Source organism: Panthera tigris, chromosome C2 (genome assembly GCF_018350195.1).
Source record: "Panthera tigris isolate Pti1 chromosome C2, P.tigris_Pti1_mat1.1, whole genome shotgun sequence".
Lineage (NCBI taxonomy): Eukaryota > Metazoa > Chordata > Mammalia > Carnivora > Felidae > Panthera > Panthera tigris.
The window spans coordinates 72,714,251-72,736,468 of record NC_056668.1 but is presented as its reverse complement, the minus strand read 5'-3'; the positions used below and the strand labels follow the sequence as shown (position 1 = coordinate 72,736,468).

Here is a 22,218-nt window from a genome sequence, read left to right as displayed (position 1 = left end):
CTTTCACAGTTACTGAACTATAACCTAGAAAATATCTAAAACTTGTTACAAGATTTAGATTCTTGTTTTTGTGAAGACTTTTATATAACGTTTATATGCTATATTCCTTAGAAGACTGCTTTTTACTAGTATTTTCATGAAAATGATCTTTTAAAAGGCATATGAAAATGAAATAATTTGCTATCCATAATTTTTCCTAATAATGTAAATAGACTAGGAAGTTTTTAAAAAGTTTTTAAGCTATTTTTAAAATATTTGACATATTGTTTCATCAAAACACAAATTTATATGGAATTTCCATAGCAAATTTTTTTTTTAATGCCAGGTTTCGGGCCTCGGTCTTGTCTCAAACCAGCTGCGTGATCAATGAGCAACCATCTCTCTGCACCTTCATTTCTTTACTAAAACTTAGGGTGTTGAAATACGATCCATGATTCTCATCAGTAATGTCATCCCACTACAATTAGATGGTAGCTCCTTTAAAAAGCAGCTTCATTTCCAAAGGCATGGTCTCTTTCACTTTACACGTGGAAGATAACAGGCCTACAATTCAGAATTTAATAGTTATTCCCTACTTGATTTTAGTTAGTTACATTTTATTATCTATGCCAATTAATAGAATTCATGAAACAAAAAATTAAAAACGAAAGGTCCATGCTTATGGGATGCCTGGGTGGCTCAGTCAGTTAAGCATCCAACTTGGGCTCAGGTCACGATCTCAATGGTTTGTGAGTTTGAGCCCACGTCGGGCTCTGTGCTGACAGCTCAGAGCCTGGAGCCTGCTTCAGATTCTGTGTCTCCCTCTCTCTCTGCCCCTCCGCTGCTTGCTCTCTGTCTCTGTCTCTGTCTCTCTCTCTCTCAAAAATAAATAAATATTAAGATTTAAAAAAAAAAAAATGAAAGGTCCATGCTTAAATCAGTATTAATTTTCTCCTATTGCCCTAAATGGCAATACAATTTTCCACTAACACTTACTGTGCTTCATTTTGAAGTCTGAGATCATTTCTCATTGGAGTAGTCCATGGAACATCATTTCATTTCTTCTTAACATAATGGTATAGGTTCTATGGATTTATTGTATTTTCACTGTGTTAAACTTTAAGTAGGTTGTTTTGAAATCTGAAGGTTAAAATTCAATTCTAACATTACCTCATGAAACCGTACTGGTTGAGAAATCTCTCTTTATTACAAAAATTTGACACACTATTTTTTACTTTAATTTCCTATTCTAGCTATGGAAATTTGTCAGGAAAAACTTAAAAGATTATTGTCTTAATTTTTACACCTTAGAAAACAGAATTTTAATTTCTTATTTTCACTTTATAATAGTTAAAAATATTATTTCTAACCAAACCACTTAGTTGGTCCTTCTGGTTCAGACATTATTTTAGAAGTTCTACATAATTCAAAATGGCTTAATATCAAATATAATTACTTTCCAGTTTATATTCATTCTCAGATAAAGAAAAATTATTTCAAATAAAACACACCCCATTCATTTAAATATCTGGCAATATCAAATGCTAGGGAAAGGCTCAACAAATCACTGACATTTGAAAATACCAGTGAATGTTTTTCCACATAACCTCATCACCAAGAAATCAAAATAAGTGGGAGCCCATTTTAATATTTTAAATATCCAAGAATAATAGTTTTCCATTTAAATTAGCAAAAATGTATACTACATTAAACTTACCGAGAAAATTCTATTATTTTGCTAATGTCCATTTTTTTTAAGAAAAGAAAATAATATTCTCTATCATCAAGTGAATTTACATCTTGTTCCAGTAGCAAATAAAATAAACACATTCAGCCAATAATATAATAGTAAATCAATTCACCAGAGCCTAATGTTACTCTCAATTATTACAAAATAGTTCTATTTTGGGGGAGTTTTTTGCAAAAAAAAAACAACAACAAAAAAACAAAAAGGAGACATCCTTGAATAAAAGACTAATCACTACTATTTGGAAGTATAATCCTGAGTCAACACAATCTTCTTTTATTCTTTAATGTCTGAAATTATTTTACTGTATTAGATTAATACACAGAAAAATATAATTAAATATTTAATATATATATATTTAACAGATATTTGCTGGATTAATATCTTTTAAAAATCAGTTTAGCAGAAAAAGAAAAAGAAAGCCAAGTTTTTGGTCATTGTCAAGTTTAGAATACAGGAGCCCTGACTGCCACACACACCATACCAAGTATATGTGCTGCCAAAGCGAGCACCACACTTCACATTTAAAAACAAGCCCATTTCTTAAAAGTCCTGGTTAAAGTTATTGCAAAGATCAAAAACTCAGGATCATCTGGGTTAAAAATTCATAAGCAAACACTAAATTAAAATGTATATAAACATCTTACAGAGAGGAACCCAAAGGAGAAAACAATTCGTGCTTCCCGGTTTAAACTTTGCTTAAATTTTAGATTTTAGAATTAGTGCTATCATTTTTCACTTGCTTCTTAGGGTCCCCTTTCTTAGAAGGGGGACTTATCTTCAATGGACTGGGTTCAAGAATGCTATTGTAGACTGTGAATTTAAAGAATTAGGAAAGAAAGAGTTGGCCAAATCACAGGGAAGGTCAGAAAACTGAGACTATGGAAATCAAGACTAGTTTTTGAAATATATTACCTGTTCCAAGTTTTGAAGGCATTGCTGGCTCGTTTGAACAGATATCCTTCCATAACAATGCCATTTGCAGCATCTACATTATATTCTAACTTAGAATCATCACTGGAGAAATCCTAAACAAAATAAAAAAGTTCATACGATTACCAAATTTATCATAGAGAAACAGCACAAATCATAGAAAAGTTTTGTATTAAGATAGTATATTAACAGTATTCATAACAAAAGAGGAGACTTAATTATTATAATGACAATGTAAAAACACAGATGATTATATAAAATACACTCTGAAAGAGAAAACAATAGAACTTGATTTATACACTGATTAAAGGCACAAAATAATATGCATACAAATAGACAAAAGGGACAACTAAATACTATATGTGATGTCTTGTTTAAAATGTTTTCATTTTAGAGGTGCATGGGTGGCTCAGTCAGTTGAGCATCCAACTTTGGCTCAGGTCACAATCTCATATTTCATGGGTTCAAGCCCCGCGTTGAGCTCTGTGCTGATAGCTCGGAGCCTGGAGCTTACTTCAGATTCCTGTCTCCCTCTCCCTGTGCCTGTCCCCTGTTTGTGCTCTCTCTCTCTCAAAAATAAAAAAAAATAAGAAACAATAAAATGGTTTCATTTTATCCTAACATTGTATTGTGATGTGTGTAACAATTTTTTTTTTTTAATTAATATAAGGGCTCCTGGGTGGCTCAGTCAGATGGGCATCCAACTTCTGCTTAGGTCATGATCTCACACTTTGTGAGTTTGAGCCCCACATTAGGCTCTGTGCTGACAGCCTGGAGCCTGCTTCAGATTCTGTGTCTCCCTCTCTCTCTCTGTCCCTTCCCCACTCATGCGCTCTCCCTCTCTCAGAAACAAATAAATAGAATGAATGAATAAATAAATAAATAAATGATAAAAATTAAAAAGTAATATAGATATATTTAAATTGGGACACTCAGGGGCGTCCGGGTGGCTTGCTCGGTTAAGCGTCCGACTTCGGCTCAGGTCATGATCTCACGGTCCGTGAGTTCGAGCCCCACGTCGGGCTCTGTGCTGACAGCTCAGAGCCTGGAGCCCATTTCAGATTCTGTGTCTCCCTCTCTCTCTGCCCCTCCCCTGTTCATACTCTGTCTCTCTCTGTCTCAAAAATAAATAAACGTTAAAAAAAAATTTTTTTAATTGGGACACTCAAATCTATCTCTATTCTCTAAGTATATTACTATTACGGTATTTTTTAATCTGATAGTAGTAATAACTCCACTATTAGGGAGTTCAGAAGTAGAATAAAGGCTTTTTTCCCTAAAATAAAATTTTGTTTTGTAAAGAAGACCTACAGTTTGAAGTACTGTACAGTACAGTTTAAGTTTGAAGTGCTGAGCTCACTTTTTCATGAGGATTATGGAATCCCTCATAATCTTCTGTCATTCTTCTCTTCACTTGAATGCAATTCAAACTTACAATTTTCCTCTAAGGATTCATGAAGTTTTGAAATCAGAAGCGTTATATTTAAAATATTTCCTGATGAACTTACAAAGTCATTTGTATAAAACTGCAAGACTGCTGTTATCCCGTTTTAAAACTTTAAAAAATCAGTCTCAGAACTTTCAAAATTACAGCTGGACCAATAATCAAAGTTAGAGTGCTATCCTTTTAGGGAATAGTAAACTTTCTGTCTTGAAAAAGATTCTGGCAGAAGCTAGATGACCACCTGCCAAAAATGCTGGGATGTGAGGGTCCTCCACTGGAGGGGAGGCAGAGGGAGAATTACCCAGGGGCCTTCCAAATTTAAGAGTCTCCAAAGATGCAAAATGGAAATAGACTAAATTCAGGAAAACAAAATTCATTAAAAACAAAAACTCTGCTGACATCTTTCAAAATTTAACCATAAAAAGACATGATAATCTCGGGTGCCTGGCTGGCTCAGTTGGTAGAGCAAGCAGCTCTTCATCTCAAGGTTGTGAGTTCAAGCCCCACAGTGAGCATGGAAGGAAGGAAGGAAGGAGGGGAAGAAGGAAGGAAGGAAGGAAAGAAAGAGGGAGGGAAGGAAGGAAGGAGGGAAGGAGGAAAGGAAGGAAAGAGGGAAGGAGGGAAGGAAGGAAGAAAGAAATTAAAAAGACATGATAATCCAAAATAATCAAATGAAACAGAATCTGGGAGCACCTGGGTGGCTCAGTAGGTTAAGTGTCCAACTCTGGATTTCAGCTCAGGTCATGATCTCATGGTTTGTGGGACTGAGCTCTGTGTTGGGCTCTGGGCTAACAGAGCTGAGCCTGCTTGGGATTCTCTCTCTCTCTCTCTCTCTCTCTCTCTCTCTCTCTCTCTCTTGCCCTCCCCTCCCACATGCAATCTTTGTCTCTAAAATAAATAAACTTAAAAAAATTGAAACAGAATCTGTAAGTGAATTGCTACACTTTCTCCTACATTGTCTCTGAAAAAAAAATTAGGAAAACTTTAATGCCCTCATTTAAAATTTATTTGAGGTGGGAGTGCCTGGGTAGCTCAGTCAGTTAAGCATCCAACTCGGTTTCGGCTCAGGTCACGATCTCACAGTTAATGGGTTAAGCCACACATGGGGCTCTGCGCTGTCGGCGCAGAGCCTGCTTAGGATTCTCTTTCTCCTTCTCTCTGCACGACCCTTGCTCACTCACTCACTCTCTCTCAAAGTAAATAAACATTTTTAAAAATTATAAATAAATAATATTTGAGGCTATAATTTAATTAGACAAGCATGATGTCAGCAATAGATACAACTGAGTTTGGCAACATTCTAAAGGTTTCATTTGTAATGCTGGCAGTTTTTTAATAACCTCGATGCTACTTAAAACATTAAAATATGACCTCCTTGATATATAGAGCATTATAAGTATTTTCCTAATTTTCAACTATATTTCTTGAGGTAAGTCTTCAATTTAATTACTATTAAATCAATTAATATTGTATAGTGTTAAAATGTGACAGATCATAATTTTATAATGAAGCAACTAAAACACTGTATAAATTATATACTATAATTTAAATATATTGATGAACTGTCAAAATAGAAAGGAATACTCAAAAGCAAAAGATTAAGTGAAAATTGGAAGCCGAAGAGGTAAGCAGATCAAAGAAGCCAGATTTCACCTTAAGGGCATTTGCTTCATCAAAACTTGAAGCTTTGGTGTGGGGAAGAGAAGGCAACACCAAGATTGGCCATGAAGGGAATCTAACTGAAGCTTTTGCTTTTGAAATTGCAAGCAAGAAAGACCATTATCACTTCAATTTAAGATTATGTTAGAAGTTCTAGGGGCGCCTGGGTGGCTCGGTCGGTTAAGCGTCCGACTTCGGCTCAGGTCATGATCTCACGGTCCGTCAGTTCAAGCCCCGCGTCGGGCTCTGGGCTGACCGCTCAGAGCCTGGAGCCTGTTTCAGATTCTGTGTCTCCTTCTCTCTCTCTGCCCCTCCCCTGTTCATGCTCTGTCTCTCTCTGTCTCAAAAATAAATAAACGTTAAAAAAAATTTTTTTAAGAAGTCCTAGCCACAAGGTAATAAAAAGAATCGGAAAGGAAGAAACTACCATTATTTGCAGATGACTCTGTACACAGAACATCAAACAGAATCCAGAGATAAATTAGCATTTAAAGAGAGCTTAACAAGATAACTGGTTTCAAAATCAATACAGAAAAGTCAATTTTATTCTAGTATGTAACAAAAGTAAACAGTGAGAAAAGAAATTTTTAAAAGATAGCATTTACAATAACATATGCCATATAAGTATCTAGGAATAAATTTGACAAAAGATGTACAAGAAAATATCAAACTTTATGAAGGACATTAAAGAAAACTTCACTTTTAATATTTCAAGCTCAGAGATTAGAAGACACTGTAAAATAAAGATAGCAATTCTCCCCCATATTGATTCATAGACCCAATGCAATCGATCAAAATCTCCAAAGCTACTGTTAAGCAAACTGAAAGTCTGCTCTTGAAATTTGTAAAAGAATGCAAAATTTAGGCAATTCACTTTTGAAACAGAGAAGATAGGAGGTTTGCTTTGTCAGATATGAAGATATACCATTAAGCTACAATATTTAAAGGCAGCATAGTATTGCCACAATTAAGACAAAAAGGCCAATGAAAAGAATTAAGAGCTCAAAATAGAACTCACATGTATGCAAACATAATGTAAAACAGAGGATATAACAGAGTAATAGGAAAAGAACAAAATTTTTAATAACTGATTCTCGATTATCTAGCTATCAGATTGTGAATACAAGGAAACTGGATCTCTACTCACACCACACGTAAACAGCCAATTACAGATGGATTTAAGGTCTAAACATAAAAGGCAAATCTATAAACACTTAGGTTATACAGGAGATATACACCAACAGACACAGGGGAAGGTGCTTGAGTTCATTAATGACTAAAGCATAAATTAAAACCACAATGAGATGTCAGTATCTACCCACCAAAATTAGCAAAAATTAACTCTCACAATACCATGGGGTGGCAAGGAGCCCTGAGAACTCTCACACAGTGCTGCCTGCATTTAGCATTATCTACCAATGCTGAACATATATATACACTCTGAACCAGCAGTTCTACTCCTAGGTATAAATCCATCAGGAATATGTACAGATAACCAAAAGGCATGTACATGAATGTGCATAGAATCATTGTTTCTTTAATTGATCAATTTCAATTCTTGAAAAATCTAAATAGCTACATTAGATACACTTTTCCCTTAATTTTTAGGTGACTGAATCTTTTTCCCTTTTTTTTCTTTTTTTACCTGTAATGCAGCCTTGTGTCAGCATTTAAGGGAAGAAAAAAGCAAAAATAGCATTACTTTCTTCAAAGTAAAGCAGCAATTGACTATTATTTGAAATCAAGCAAATTAATCTTAGATTAAATAGTCTATTGCTTTTGTACATCACTGAGCTATGTGCACAGGGAGAGATATTAAAAGATATGTAATATTCATTAAACAATTCAGTTTAACCAAATAGTCACAAGTTTCTACAAGTATCATGACCTCTCATTTTAATTAGACACAACTGGTTCCAATTTTTAATAATCTTTCCATGGTAATACCATTAAAACAAGTTACCCAACCCAAAGTGAGTCTAACTTTAAACAAAACACAGAGTTAGCCTTACCTGAGTATAACTGGAAGGAACTAAGTTAAACATGGTTTGGTAGAAAATCTTTCCCTTAATAAATAATGTTTCTCTTTGAATGAATATTAATAACCCATCACCAAAATATGTTCCTTACTTGTATTACTGACATCACTTTAATTTTTTTCCACTGACATCTTTTATGTCAAATCTAGTTCACTGGTATTTTAAATTTTAAAGAAACCATAACAAAAGTTGATTTGACTCAATATCATGGGAACAGATTTCTTAAAGCAATGCTAGAAGGCACATTTTTTTAGGGGAACGTACAAACACAGTGCCCCTCACCACAAATTATACAGTAGAGTTTCCCACATTAGGGGAAATAGCAAGGGTCAGCACATCTGGAGTAAATGGAAAAGCCTTGCCCTAGAAAAACCACCTTTGTGATCATGATATCTCCCCTGCCAGGTAAGTACAGAAGGCATCTTGTCATATACTTGTATTATTAGATTCAACCTCCAATTCTCTCCTTTTATTTTCAGATTACCACACAAAAATATCGCTGACTATATAAGATAAAATTATTGAGTTCCAAGTTAGTTGTATCCAAAGTTCTCCACACACAAAAATAAAAATGTGTCATATTTAAATTTTCATTTTTAAAAACATGTTTTTCAAGTATTAATTTAGCTAAGCTTAGGCATATTAACAAGAAATGCATGTGAAATTCCAATATCACCTGAGGGAGGGCAAGTGCTGCCTTAGATTAACTACAGCTGTAAAGTCTACAATACCAAACATACATGTTGATAAAAGATATTCTCCATCCCCACCCCACCCCCAACTCCCCCCATCCCCCACCCCACTCATTCTCACTCACAGGCTTTACAGGGAATGGTGATATCCTAACTGAAATTGTAAATATCAGTTTAAATTCTAAGGGCCATTTTTTAGTTAAGGTCCTAAGAGATTGATGTTTTTGCAAACTGGTTCAAGAGCACAGCTTCCAAATATTTTAAAAGAATAATAAAATACATGCCTGACCATCTAAAAACTTTTTACTTTTCACCAAAAAATGAGGAATTTACCCAATTTAATTACTACAGCAACTCATAAGATTTGTTGCAACATGACAGTATCTTGCTGAAACCAATAACTGAACAGTTGTACAAAATGGGAATTCCTCTCCTTGAACTTTTCTCTTCAAGTACCTTTTGTTGAATGGTGGAATGTTTTTGCTCCATCTCTCTTTTCTCCTTTGCTGCATCTACAACCAGTCGATCCAACTATAAAGAGGGAAAGAGAGAAAATTATAGAGACTTAAAAATTTAAAAAAAAAAAGTATGATCATTTTTCAAAAACGTACTCTAAGTCAGTCCATTTAAATTTCTTTAAAAAAGCATTTTGGCTGCAACTTTAAAATGGAACTTCTTTCTTTTCTGGTATCAAATCCTTTTTGAGAAGGTCTATAACTCCTCCAGGAAAAATATTTCTAAGAACAGTTGTGGTGCTAAGCAAACGTGACAGGCGGCCTTGTCGAGGGCATAACAGGGATAACATGAACTCCCAGAATAAGGAAGAGTACTCTAGCTGAAGTTGCCTGCAGACCCACTCAGCAATTCCAGTAGTCAGAATCAAAGAAAGAAAGAAGACGCAGTGGTGATTTGTTTTCCCCAAACAGCAAAGAGTAGCAGCTAAGCTAGGGTGGGCCAACTCTCACAAGTTCAGCAGAACACATACTTCCAATCACTCAAAACGCTTCATGTTTTCAAGTTGGCTTCTTAATGTTATGATCAAATCTAAAAGGCTTAAAAAACAAACACACAAAAATCTCACCAGATAAAAGAGAAAGCTAAATAATAATTTTTTAAAATAGTAATAATAATAAAATAGTAATCACTCATATGGTCAGGGCATAAAATCACCACTGTTTAACATTCTTTTTTAAAAGCCCAAAAAACTTATGAAATCATAAAATCTCATTTCCTTCTTGTTCCTCTCCAGCAGAAAAGATGATTTTCCAGTATCATGACAAATGCCCTGGCTTCTTGAACTACTCTGCTGGAATAACAAACAACTGGGTCATAAAATATTATGTGAGTTTACTCTCCTAGACTGTGATGTATGTCATTTCATCTTCGAACCCCCATACCTCTAACTGATTCATGTGGGGTAAATGAAAAAATAAAAATGTAAATATCAACAGGAATAAGGAGAAAGATAAAGTATTAAATGTCCAAATGTTTTCATTGATATCCTTTAGAAACAAAATTGAAAAAAGCCTTTGTAAAAAAAAAAAAAAAAAACTACTTGATTCTTTATTCACTCTCTATTACACATGATTTTTATTTTCCTGCCAGAGAATGATTCTGACCACACAATTTTTTTAATTAAAAAAAAAATACTTTTTTAAAGTTTTTCTTTAAATCCCAGTTAACATATAGTGGAATACTAGTTTCAGGTGTACAACTGGCCATAGAATCTTTTTTTTTTTTTAATTTGAGAAAGGGAGAGCACACACAAGCAGGGGAGAGAGGCGGAGGGAGAGAGAGAATCTTTTTTAAAAAAAATTTTTTTTAACGTTTTATTTATTTTTGAGACAGAGAGAGAGCATGAATGGGGGAGGGGCAGAGAGAGAGGGAGACACGGAATCGGAAGCAGGCTCCGGGCTCTGAGCCATCAGCCCAGAGCCCAAAGCGGGGCTCGAACTCACGGACCGTGAGATCGTGACCTGAGCCGAAGTCGGACACTTAACCGACTGAACCACCCAGGCGCCCAGAGAAAGAGCGGGTCTTAAACAGGCTCCATGCTCTGCACAAAGCCCAATGTGGGCCTCAATCCCACAACCGTGGGGTCATGACTTGAGCCGAAATCAAGAGTTGGACACTCGACTGACTGAGCCACTCAGATGCCCCCATACAATCTTAATTATCACTGAATATTAATCAAAACCAAAAGAAAACACACTGAAACAGAACTATCACTACTATACATATTTGATTTAGATGGCAACTATACTACTGCACTTGAGGATCTAATGCATACACGCCTTGGTGACATGTAACATTGATTCAACGCGTAAGGCTTGTACATGTTGCACTAGTCAAATGCCCTCAACATTTTCTTATACTGAATGAATAAAATAACCATTATACCATGGTTTTATAGACTTTAATTGATGGCATATAATATTATTCATTCACTCAGACTGAAGTGAGGTACAAAGTAGACCCTAAGATTCAACTAATACTTGTAAACTTGTGTGAGTGTAACTTCCACAATAGTACTGCAATGCAAGTGATGGTTTTCTGCCTGTCGGACTGGCAGTAAACGCCTCTGCTACAACCCACCCCACTGCTATTACAGCAGAAAGGGGAGAAATTCACCTCTCTCTGTTGGAGGAGAAATATAAAGGAAAAAAAATCTTTTCACATGGTGGAGGGTTGGAGGAAGTACGGGCTGAGGAGATGTGAAGACTGACAGTCCTGTCTCCTACGTGCTCAGACTGTATCAGGAAGAGAGAGTTTGGAGCACAGCAGGGTGTGCCCCATGCTTCTATTAGTGATGGGCATTAGAAGTTTCACAGGTGCCTATTACTAGCCAGGTGCCCCCAATCCTGTGTCTGGAATCCCTTCTACTCCTACCACATCAGATATCATCACTTCTCTTTCTACTTTTCAACTTCTTCCATTTCCATCTGCTTGTATATAGGTGGAAATCCTACTACCTTAAAATAAAACCTTCCTCCAACTTACAGTCCCCTCTAGCTACTACCTTCTCCCTCCTTTTCCTTCACAACGCAACTTCTGGAAAAATATTCCCTGTTCTTCACTTGTCCATTTCATATTCATAACTACTACCCACTGTAGTTTAGCTCTGCCACTCAGACCCTCTACTCTCACAGAGGTAACAAATAACCTTCTTGCTGCTAGACGCAATAGCCCTAGGTTTACTGGACCTTTTTTCCCATATTTGTACCTACAACCACCCTCTCCTTTCAGAGATGTTCTTTACTTGGCCTGTGCTACCACCGTCTCCTGGGTTCCCACCTCCTCTCTCATCTATGTTCTCATGGAGCTCTCATACTTAACTATCCCTTAAAAATATGCCATTCTTGGGGCACCTGGGTGGCTCAGTCAATTAGGCATCCAACTTTGGCTCAGGTCATGATCTCATGGTTCGTGGGTTCGAGCCTCATGTCGGGCTCTGTGCTGACAGCTTGGAGCCTGGAGCCTACTTCAGATTCTATGTCTCCCTCTCTCTCTGCCCCTGCCCAGCTTGCACTCTGTCTCTTTATCTCTCTCAAAAATAAATTAAGACATAAAAAATAAAATAAAATAAATATGTCATTCTTAGGGCCCTGTTTGAAGCCAGATTCTCTTTTCACTCTATACTAGCAGCCCTTGACCATAACATCTTTAAGCATACTGTTCTAGCACTTACATTTTTCAAAACTATCTTTTGAAATACAAAAAGGATTTTGAGATACTTATTAACTCTCCTTGGGTCAATTCACCCACTATTGTGGTTACAATTAGCAATTATATGCTACTGACTCCTTTAATCTAGGTTTTGGTGTTTTGTTTTGTTTTGTTTTTTTTTATGAGCTCCAGATATATTCACTTAGATGTCCTATCCTCAAAATTCAACACATTTAAACCTCAACTCATCATGTCCCTCTACCTTCAAATTGGCTATATCTTAAATATCCCTCAAGTCTATTTATTTCTATTACTACATGTTCCTAGTTCCAGATGCAGTCATCTCATAACTGAATTATAAAAAGAAAATCCTAACTGGCCACCTCCAACCAGGCTATATTTTCCACTAGAGTCCATATAGACAACAAAGCTACATGAAAAGTCATGTGAGAACTGAGAGGGGGAAACAGCAAAACTGAAATTAATAAATGTCTAAAATATATAATTATTTAAACTATTCAACTGCAATCCAACTTAATTTTTTTATAAATTATATTTCATGTAGGATGAGGGTGCAACATAAAATTTGACAGAATGTGGCAAGTACCTAGCCAAGGAAACTCTTGCCTTTCTCCCAAGTCTGGGTTACATGTTCCATCTGTATGTTCCTATAACTCTTTCATCCTCTGCTATGTATAGAGACAGCTAGCTGTTTCCCAATAACCATTCTCTCTTTCTTTCTTAATACAACCCCCAAATTCTAGTAGGTCACATGATTATCTAGCATTAAATCTGTATCCCCCATCTTTCCTTGCAGCTAGTGTGACATTAGGATGTACACAGAAGTGACCTCTACAATTTCCAGGAGATATTCAGAAAAAGAGAGAATGCATCTTTCTTTCTCCTCTCCTCTTTCCCGTTAGCTAGAATGTAGGTATGGTGACTAAAGCTTGATCAGCCACTTTGAACCATGAGATAGGATTAAAAAATATAATAAGCCTGCATCCCTGCAAATCAAGCGACCACCATACCAGGACTCTGACTTGACATAGGAGAAATAATACTCCATGCTATTGAAGCTACCATTATTTTCAGGCTTCTAACACATGCAAACAAGCCTAGTCTCAATGTATATTCCCAGACAGGGCACTTAGTACAACAAGTAATAATAGTCTGGTGACATGTTGGTTTCCTCCAATAGATTAAGTTCTACTTAAGTCTACGTAAGTCTACTTAGAGTTAGGGAACAGTATGGCAACTCATGGCATATGCTCTGCATACCATCCCAACACACATACACACACACACACACACACACACACACACACACAGAGTATTTACTTTTGGTCCATGAATGCAATTCTCGTTATGCTCTTACCTTTTCCTCATTTCCCTAAATTCTATTTTTCATCCTTAACCACCTGTCCTCAAAAGGTAATACGAACCTATGGGGGGGGGGGGGGAATCACCCAAAAATTGGTACTAATGAATCCAGAAAGCTCACCAATCAGCAAAAAAGAATGTCCCAGAACAAATTAATATAAAGTTCTGCTAAGTTATCAAAAATAATTTGAATACAATGAAATTTCTCTATAATACTGTTATACATATATACAATTCACACGTGTGTATGTATAAAATGAAAAAGTTCCCAAGAGTTCCTTAATCTTAAGATTCTAAAAATTGTATTATTCAAAATAGCAAAATATACATTTTTTGCAAAATAAAAAAGGAGCCCTAACTTCAAATGAAAAATCAGTAGGATTTTTTAATTATCCAAATGTAAGATATGAAAAATAAACTGAGCCACATATACTATGAAACACTTTGTTTTTAAATTTTCTTTTCAACACCCTCATATACTATCTGTAACACTTTTTAAAAATTTTTTTATGTTTCTTTTTTTTTGAGAGAAAGAGAGAGAGAGAGCAAGGGAGGGACAGAGGGAAAGAGAGGGAGAGAAAAATCCCAAGCAGGTTCCACATTATCAGTGCAGAGCCAAATGTGGGGTTCGAACCCACGAACCATGAGATGACCTGAGACGAAATCAAGAGTCAGATGCTTAACCACCTGAGCCACCCAGGTGCCCAATAGCATAGTTTTAACTTTAATCTTATTTTTGGTTATACACATTTAACCCACACATAAATCATCTGTAGCATCAAACTTCTTTATTAAATAAATGTCATATTTCCCAAAATGCTAAATTTCTTTAAAAGTACAGATCTCAGAGCAAAGGCATCAAAAGAAAAGAAAAAAGAAAAACAAAAGTGGGACTTTATCAAACCAAAAAACTTCTGCAAAGGAAACTATCAACAAAATGAAAAGACAACCTACTGAATGGCAAAATATATTTGCAAATCATATATCTGATATAAATGCCCAAGATATATAAAGAATCCATACAACGCAGTAGCAAAAAGACAAACACTCTGATTTAAAAATGGGCAGAGGATCTGAGGGGACATTTCTCCAAAGGAGCATACAGATGGCCAAAAGGTATATGAAAGGGTGCTCAACATCACTAACCATCACGAAAATGCCAATCAAAACCACAATAAGATAGTACCTCATGCCTGTCAAAATGGCTGTCATCAAAAAGACAAGAAATAAAAAGTGTCGATAAGGATGAAGAGAAAAGTGCACTGCTGGTGGGAATATAAACTGGTGCCGTCACTATGGAAAACAGTATGGAGGTTCCTCAAAAAATTAAAAGCAGAACTACCATATGCAGAAGAAGCAATGTCTCTTCTGGATATGTACCCAAAGTAAACAAAGACACTAATTTGAAAAAATATCTGCATCACTACGTTCGCCACAGCATTATTTACAATAGCCAAGACATGGAAACCCCCTAAGTGTCCATCAATAGAAGAATAAGGGAAATGTGGTGTATATATATACACAAGGGAATACTATTCAGCCATTTTTTAAAAAAAAGGAAATTTTGCCATTTGCAACAACACAGATGGACCTTGAGGGCATTATGCTAAGTGAAGTAAGTCAACAGAAAAAGATAAATACCATATGATCCTACTTATATATGAATCTTAAAAAAAAAAAAAAAAAAAACTCACAAGATACAACAGACTGGCAGAGGTTGGGGAGGGGGCCGAGTAGACAAAATGGGTGAATGGGGTCAAAAGGTACTCCTGGAAATGTAATGTACAGCATGGTGACTATAGTTAACACTACTGTATTGTATGTTGAAAGTTGCTTAAGAGTAATCTAAAAGTTCTGATCACAAGAAAAAAAAAATTGTAACTAACTGGAGTTATTTGACTTTTGAGATGGTCATTTGACCTATATTTATATGTATATGTATACATACACACACACACACACACACACACACACACACACACACACACACCTCAAATTATTTTATATAGCTGAAACTAATGCAATATTGTATGTCAATTATATCTCAATTAAAAAAAAAATACACAGATATCAGGGGTGCCTGGGTGGCTCAGTCAGTTGAGCGTCCAACTTCGGCACAGATCATGATCTTATTCTTCCTGAGCTTGAGCCCCAGGTCAGGTTTGCTGCCGTCAGTGCAGAGCCTGCTTTGGATCCTCTGTCTTCCTCTCTCTGCCCCTCCCCAACTCTCGTGTACACACGCGCTGTCTCTCTCTCTCTCAAAAATAATAAACATTTTTTAAAAATACAAGTATCAATGTATAATACAGAATCAAGCAATACAGTACAATATTACCTGTGCACCAAGATCCTTCATGTAGGGCCCAAGTTCACTGAATAGATCATATCCTTGATGGAAGAAGGCCAAATGGGCATACATAAAAGATAACATCTAATAAAAGAAAAAAAAGATTAGCATCTTAAAATCAATTCTTAGATAAATACTCTGAATTTTTTTAAAAATCTTGATCTTATCTAATGTTTAAAAATTATTCCTTTAGAGCCCAAAATATCAAACCTATTTAAAATTGAAATTGGGTCATTTTTCTTAAGAGTATTTCAGAAATATATGTGACGTGAGAATAAATTTTATTTAAAAGAAATCTCCAAGTGGTTTAAAAATTTAACAATGCCCCAAATTTTAGTTGTTTAGATTATATCCAGACGATCAAGATTCATATAGTAATAATTTAAAGAATCAAGTATTCAATACTTTCACCATCTTCCCAGGTGCATTATAAAATATCTATGTGCCTTTCAACCAAATTCACTGGAAAACTTTAAATTGCAAATAAAACATTAAAAGATTAGAATGGGAAATATGAAGCTCTCAAAATAAAACAATCACACTTTATAACCTGCTAGGATCACTAAGCACAACCCAAAGCAGGGAATGCTAATTTTTTTCTCAAGATACTTAAAGGAGTCAACAGACTTTGCCAATATGGAGGTTTCTGAATATTCATTCCCAATATACAAATATGATGCTAATGGGTTAAGATTTTTTCCAGGTTTTCCTATATTTTACCTATTTGTGAAAGAAAAATCGGCTTTATTTTTATTTATTGTTTTTATATGGGAAGAAATTTAATTCAATCACAATACTGAAAGAATCCTTCAAGCATCCCTCTATGTTAGCAAGATGAGGCATCTATTTAATTTTCTGAAACCTAAAATAGGTCATAAGGTCTTTAACATTCAAGAATGCTTCAAAAGAATTTTTTTTAAGAGAAAAGTCAATTAAATAAAACAAACACAAAAGGACAAAGCTCAATAAAAGATTATTCTGGAATTAGGTAACAGTAGTTGTGCAACTTTATGAATATAATAAAAAACAATTATATAAAAAAGAGGGTGAAAGATTAATAGCTACAACTACATAAAACATGCCTACACAGCAAAACACATAAGCCTATTGAAAGGTTAGTGATAAAACTAGAAAAATACAATGGCAAAGGGTAAATAGTCTTAAAATATAAGACATGTTACAAATCAGTATGAAAAAGATGAACACTCCAACAACCACAACAACAACAACAAAAGAGAAAACATAAGAGGCCAAAAAATATGCAGAAAAAAATTCAAACTCATACACATTTAATACAAACTCATTTGTAGTAAAGAAATGCAAAACTGAACAATGACATGACATTTTCTATCTACCAAATTATAGGTAGAGTGGAAGAAACTAATACCCAGTGTTAGTAATATAGTTCACTTTCACACACTACTAGTGGAAATGTTGTGTAAGTCTTAAAATTTAACATTATTTTTTAAAAGTTTTAATAAATGCTTAAACCCTTTGACTCTTAGCCAAATCTCTTGTCATAATATATCCTAAGGAAATTATGATAATAAGTCATATTGTTTATCAGAATGACCACTAGAATATTTTTAAAGTCAAAAACACGGAAATTACTTTAAAATCCATTAATGGATAAAATTAATTTATGGCATATTCAAGATCAGCAAACTATGACCTGCAAACTATATCCAGCCCCATCATATGTTCTTGGATGGCCTATGAGCTAATGTGGTATTTACATTTATTAATGGTTGAAAGAAAATGAAAAGATGGCATGAAATTCACTACAGGCAAAAATCGTATGAAATTCAAATTTCCATGTCTATAAGAAAAATGTTTTATTAAAACACAGCCATTCTATTCATTTACATATTATCTATGGCTGCTTTCTCTCTCTCTCTCTCTCTCTCTCTCTCTCTCTCTCTCTATTTCAGAGAGCACACCGCAGGGGAGAGGGTTGGGGGGGGGTGGGGAGAGGGTTGGGGGGGGGAGGGAGAGAGAGAGAGAGAGAGAGAGAGAGAGAGAGAGAGAGAGAGAGAATCTTAAGCAGACTCCACACTCAGCATGGAGGGCTCGATCCCAAGACCCTGGGATCATGACCTGAGCCAAAATCAAGAGTCAAACACTCAACTGACTGAGCCACCCTGGCGCCCTTATGGTTACTTTCTCATTACAGCATACAGTTAAGTAATTACAACACAGACCACATGGCCCACAAGACCTAACATAGTCACTACCTGGCCCTTCACAAAAAAAGGTTGCCTACCCCTAATATATCCACATGGTAGAATTCTATTTCGCCACAAAAGTCATCGTTAAATAAAAAATATTTAATGACACCTGATGACTTGTTACTATTGAGAAAAGAAAGTTACAAAACATATGTAGCAATGATTCTTATTTTGTTTAAAAAAAATTAAAAGCCATTTTGGGGGCACCTAGGTGGCTCAGCCAGTTGAGCATCCGACTTCAGCTCAGGTCATGGTCTCACAGTTCGTGAGTTCAAGCCCCACATCAGGTTCTGTGTTAACAGCTCAGAGCCTGGAATCTGCTTCAGATTCTGTATCTCTCTCTCTCTCCCACTCCCCTGCTCATGCTCTGCCTCTCTCTGTCTCTCAAAAATAAGTAAATGTTGGGGTGCCTGGGTGGCTCAGTCGGTTAAGCGGCCAACTTCAGCTCAGGTCATGATCTCACGGTCCGTGAGTTTGAGCCCTGCGTCAGGCTCTGTGCTGACAGCTCAGAGCCTGGAGCCTGTTTTGGATTCTGTGTCTCCCTCTCTCTGCCCCTCCCCCATTCATGCTCTGTCTCTCTCTGTCTCAAAAATAAATAAACATTAAAAAAAAATTAAAAAAAAATAAGTAAATGTTTAAAAAAAATTTTTTTTAATTAAAAGCCATTTTAGAATACACATATACACATTCACATACATACATGCACACAGAAAGAGAGGAAAAAAGATACAGAGATATGCCAAGATAATAACAGTGGTTCTCCCTTGGTAGTAAGATTTATAAGGATTTTAATTCTTTTCTTCATACATTTCAGTTTTCAATTTTCTACAATTAACATACATTACTCTCAGTCTGGAAAAGGAAGTGGAAGTAAAGAGCAAGTACAATGTACTTACCTGTAAGCACTATCATAAATATAGAATTTAGGAAAAAGCTTGGTGGGGACAAGGATCAAAGCAATTTAAGTATACCCTTTCAGGGGAAAAGAAAAATAAAACACTTCAGTGAACAAAGAGAGGAAAAATTATTTCTAAGATTCTCGAAATATGAAAAAGTTCAATGCCATACCACTACCACCCCCTGCCCACTTCCTTGATAACTTTAAGACCAAAAATGGTCACATAAAAAAAAAAAATCACTTTCTCTATGGGTATAGTGGCTCAGGGAAAAAAAATTATTCTCAAATTTCATCCCATTTATTTTCCAACTGCACTCCAAAGAACAAACCAAAAGGCTGATACATCATCAATAATCCTAAGGAAAAATTCTCTAAATGATACTATTTATGCATGCCCTGAATCTGAAATATTTAAACATCTACACTAAGGAGCTCGCAGTGTGTTAATAGAGGAGATACACATAAAAAACTATAACGTGAAGGAGACAAAAAAGTGGTTAAGTGGCACATGAGAAATACAAAAAGATCTGTAAAGATTAATTATGAACCTGGAATAAATACATTTACATATATATACACACAAACATATGATGCTGCTTAAATGCTTACATATGTGCATTCAGATCATACCAAAATATTTAAAATGTCATTTCAATAAATATCTTACTGATTTTAGGATTTCTGATCTTCGTTTTGATTGAAGGACATTAATCTGAGGGAAAATACAGTTGGTTAATCACCCAGTTTTTACTTTAAAAACTAATCTACAGTGCAATATTATAAAATTTGCTTATTCTGAAGTTTAATACTTTTCCAGAAAAGTAAATAAAAACAAAGTTCAAGGTTTTTACCCTTTGACCTGCGTTTTGCAAAAACAGTTAAGACAAACATACCAATGAAACTGTCATCCATTGCAGTTCAAAGAAAAACTGGTCATGCTTAAGTCATAAATACTGTAATGATAAAACTGTCACTTTGATAGACCTTTGAATTGCTCAGAATTCCATCTTTTCCCCGTCCTCCTCATCTAACTGTCCATCCCGACCCTTCAACGTGTATCTGTAATACAAATCCTCACTACTTTTACCACCACTACCAACATCATCCTATCTTTTCTAGACTGTTGCAATGGCCTATGAACTAGTCTCTCTATACTTGACTCTTTACAATCCATTCTCCACACAGCAAGCAGAGTGATCTTTTCAAAATATAAATAAGATTATGCTATGTCCAACTTAAAACCTTCCAACTTCCTTCTATCACCTAAGTGGCCCTTTGTGATGACTGCCTCTCTAACCTAGCTTTCTACTACTTTCCCCTTTCTGTGCTCCAACTACAATCCAAAACTACTTCCATCTCAACACCTTCAAACTAGCTGTTCTGTCTTCATGTCATGATCTTCTGCCCAGACACAAGGATACCTCTTACTAATCAGGCCCCAGCTTAAATACTATCTCCTCAAAAACGTCCAAGGTAGGCCCTATATACTAGAGTTGGTATACTCTCTAGTATATCAACCTATTTATTTTCTTCACAGCATTCGTAACTACCTTATATTTTCTTATTTACCTATGTCTTACTCCCAGCTGCATTCCCCAAGTAGTACGTAGTGAGGACTCAATAAATATTTGTTAAATAAATTAATGGACCTTAAATATTTTAAGTAGACTAAACTTACTAAAAGACCAGTAAATTATGAAAGTTACCTTTGTAGTATCTCTCCCAACTCTAGAAAATTCTTAACAAGTATTTTATTTTTATCTGTTACATATCAGCTTAATGAAATTAAATGTTTATACAAAAAAAGAATCATTCATTTTTTGCTATTATTGTCAAAAGATTTACAGAATATCTTCCTTTTTAATATGTTCTTCTGCCTGTTGTCTTACAAGATAATTTTAAAGCACTGATCGCAAAACAAAACCACACCAAGAAAAATCCAAATAACTACACTTAACTAACCACTAATTTCCTTTGCATGTGTTTCAAGGCCCATTCAGTTTTGAGAACTAAAATATTAACTTTCAAATGCTCTAAATAAAAGCAGGGGCTGCAGATAACCTATTATTCAAACTTTGAAAAATACCAAACAAAAGTGCCTCTCTTCTATGTATTTTTTTCTGTTTGGCAACAAAAAACAGCATTTACTTGAAAAAAAAGTAAAATCACGTATTTAAGGAAGCTAAAGCATGACAAACTTTATAAATTTGGATATTTATTACTTACTATGCCCTAAAATCGCCACTTAGGCCATATAATGAAATGACACAACAGTTCTCATAAGAAAAATCAAATAATGCAATAGCTATAGAGGAAGCAGGGGTCCTAATGTCAAACTATTTGGATGAACACCACAGAAAATGGAAAATTTATTTTCCAACCACTGGACTAGAGGGAAGGAACACAACCTAGGAATAAAAGACACAGAAATAAATAATTACAATAAATGCAAGTAAGTGCTCTAACAGCAATGTGCATGACAATATTATGGCAGCACAGTGGAAGCAGAGGCAAGAATGATTCATTTTGCCTGGAGAGGTTTGAGTAACTGACCACAGAACAGAGAATAAACTAGTAATGGAGCAGGTAAAAGCAATGCAAGCAAGACCAGTTTTATGAGAACATCTTAATAGTCTAGATAAGAAATAATAAAGTGCTACAGCAAGGGTCAGAAAGAACAGACTTAAGAGATTCACAGAACTTTATAAGGCAGTTTTGGCTGTTAGGTATAGCAGCTGAGAATGAGAATATCTGGTGTAACAACTCTCCACAGGAACTTCTAGGATTGAGCAAAAGGGTGTCGCCATTCAAGTTAAGTAAGGGCAAAAAGACGCCATCTGGAAGAAGACAGTTTTCAGTTGTGAATACAAAAAGAAAGAGGGGCGTCGGAGAAAAATAAATTTTGTCATCTGTACTTAGTGGTAATTCAAGCAAAGAGCATGAGATTATCAGGAAAATCAAAAGGTCAGAAAAGAACAGAACCAAAGATGTAAACCTGAAAAAGAGGTTGAAAAGGTAGGCAAAGGAGAGAAGCTCAACATGGAAACTGAAAAGCAACAGAAGTTGGGAAGATGACCTAAAGTTATTTGAAATAAATTAAGACAAAAGTGTATTTCAAGAAAGAGTGTGGTCTACCATTTCAGTGAAACGCGAGAGGCAAGTTGGTTAAAAATTAAATTCTATCTAATGAGTAAGACCTTAGC

At 35.4% G+C, this 22,218-nt stretch overlaps 1 protein-coding gene and 1 non-coding gene across 5 annotated transcripts in view; both read right to left on the bottom strand.

The window, feature by feature from the left end:
• The window catches only part of ACAP2 (ArfGAP with coiled-coil, ankyrin repeat and PH domains 2), a 160,503-nt gene that overhangs the window by 38,334 nt on the left and 99,951 nt on the right, over positions 1-22,218 (bottom strand). For all 4 annotated transcript variants that reach the window (XM_042999276.1, XM_042999279.1, XM_042999275.1 and 1 more), the window contains 4 exons: positions 19,683-19,727; positions 15,878-15,973; positions 8,950-9,024; positions 2,642-2,754 (listed from right to left, as the gene is read on the bottom strand). In XM_042999276.1, coding sequence (XP_042855210.1) covers positions 2,642-2,754; positions 8,950-9,024; positions 15,878-15,973; positions 19,683-19,727 — 329 coding nt within the window. The remainder of the gene's footprint in view (positions 1-2,641; positions 2,755-8,949; positions 9,025-15,877; positions 15,974-19,682; positions 19,728-22,218) is intronic.
• On the bottom strand, positions 8,053-8,214 carry LOC122230895. Its single transcript, XR_006207963.1, has one exon. It is a non-coding gene; the product is annotated as a U1 spliceosomal RNA (small nuclear RNA).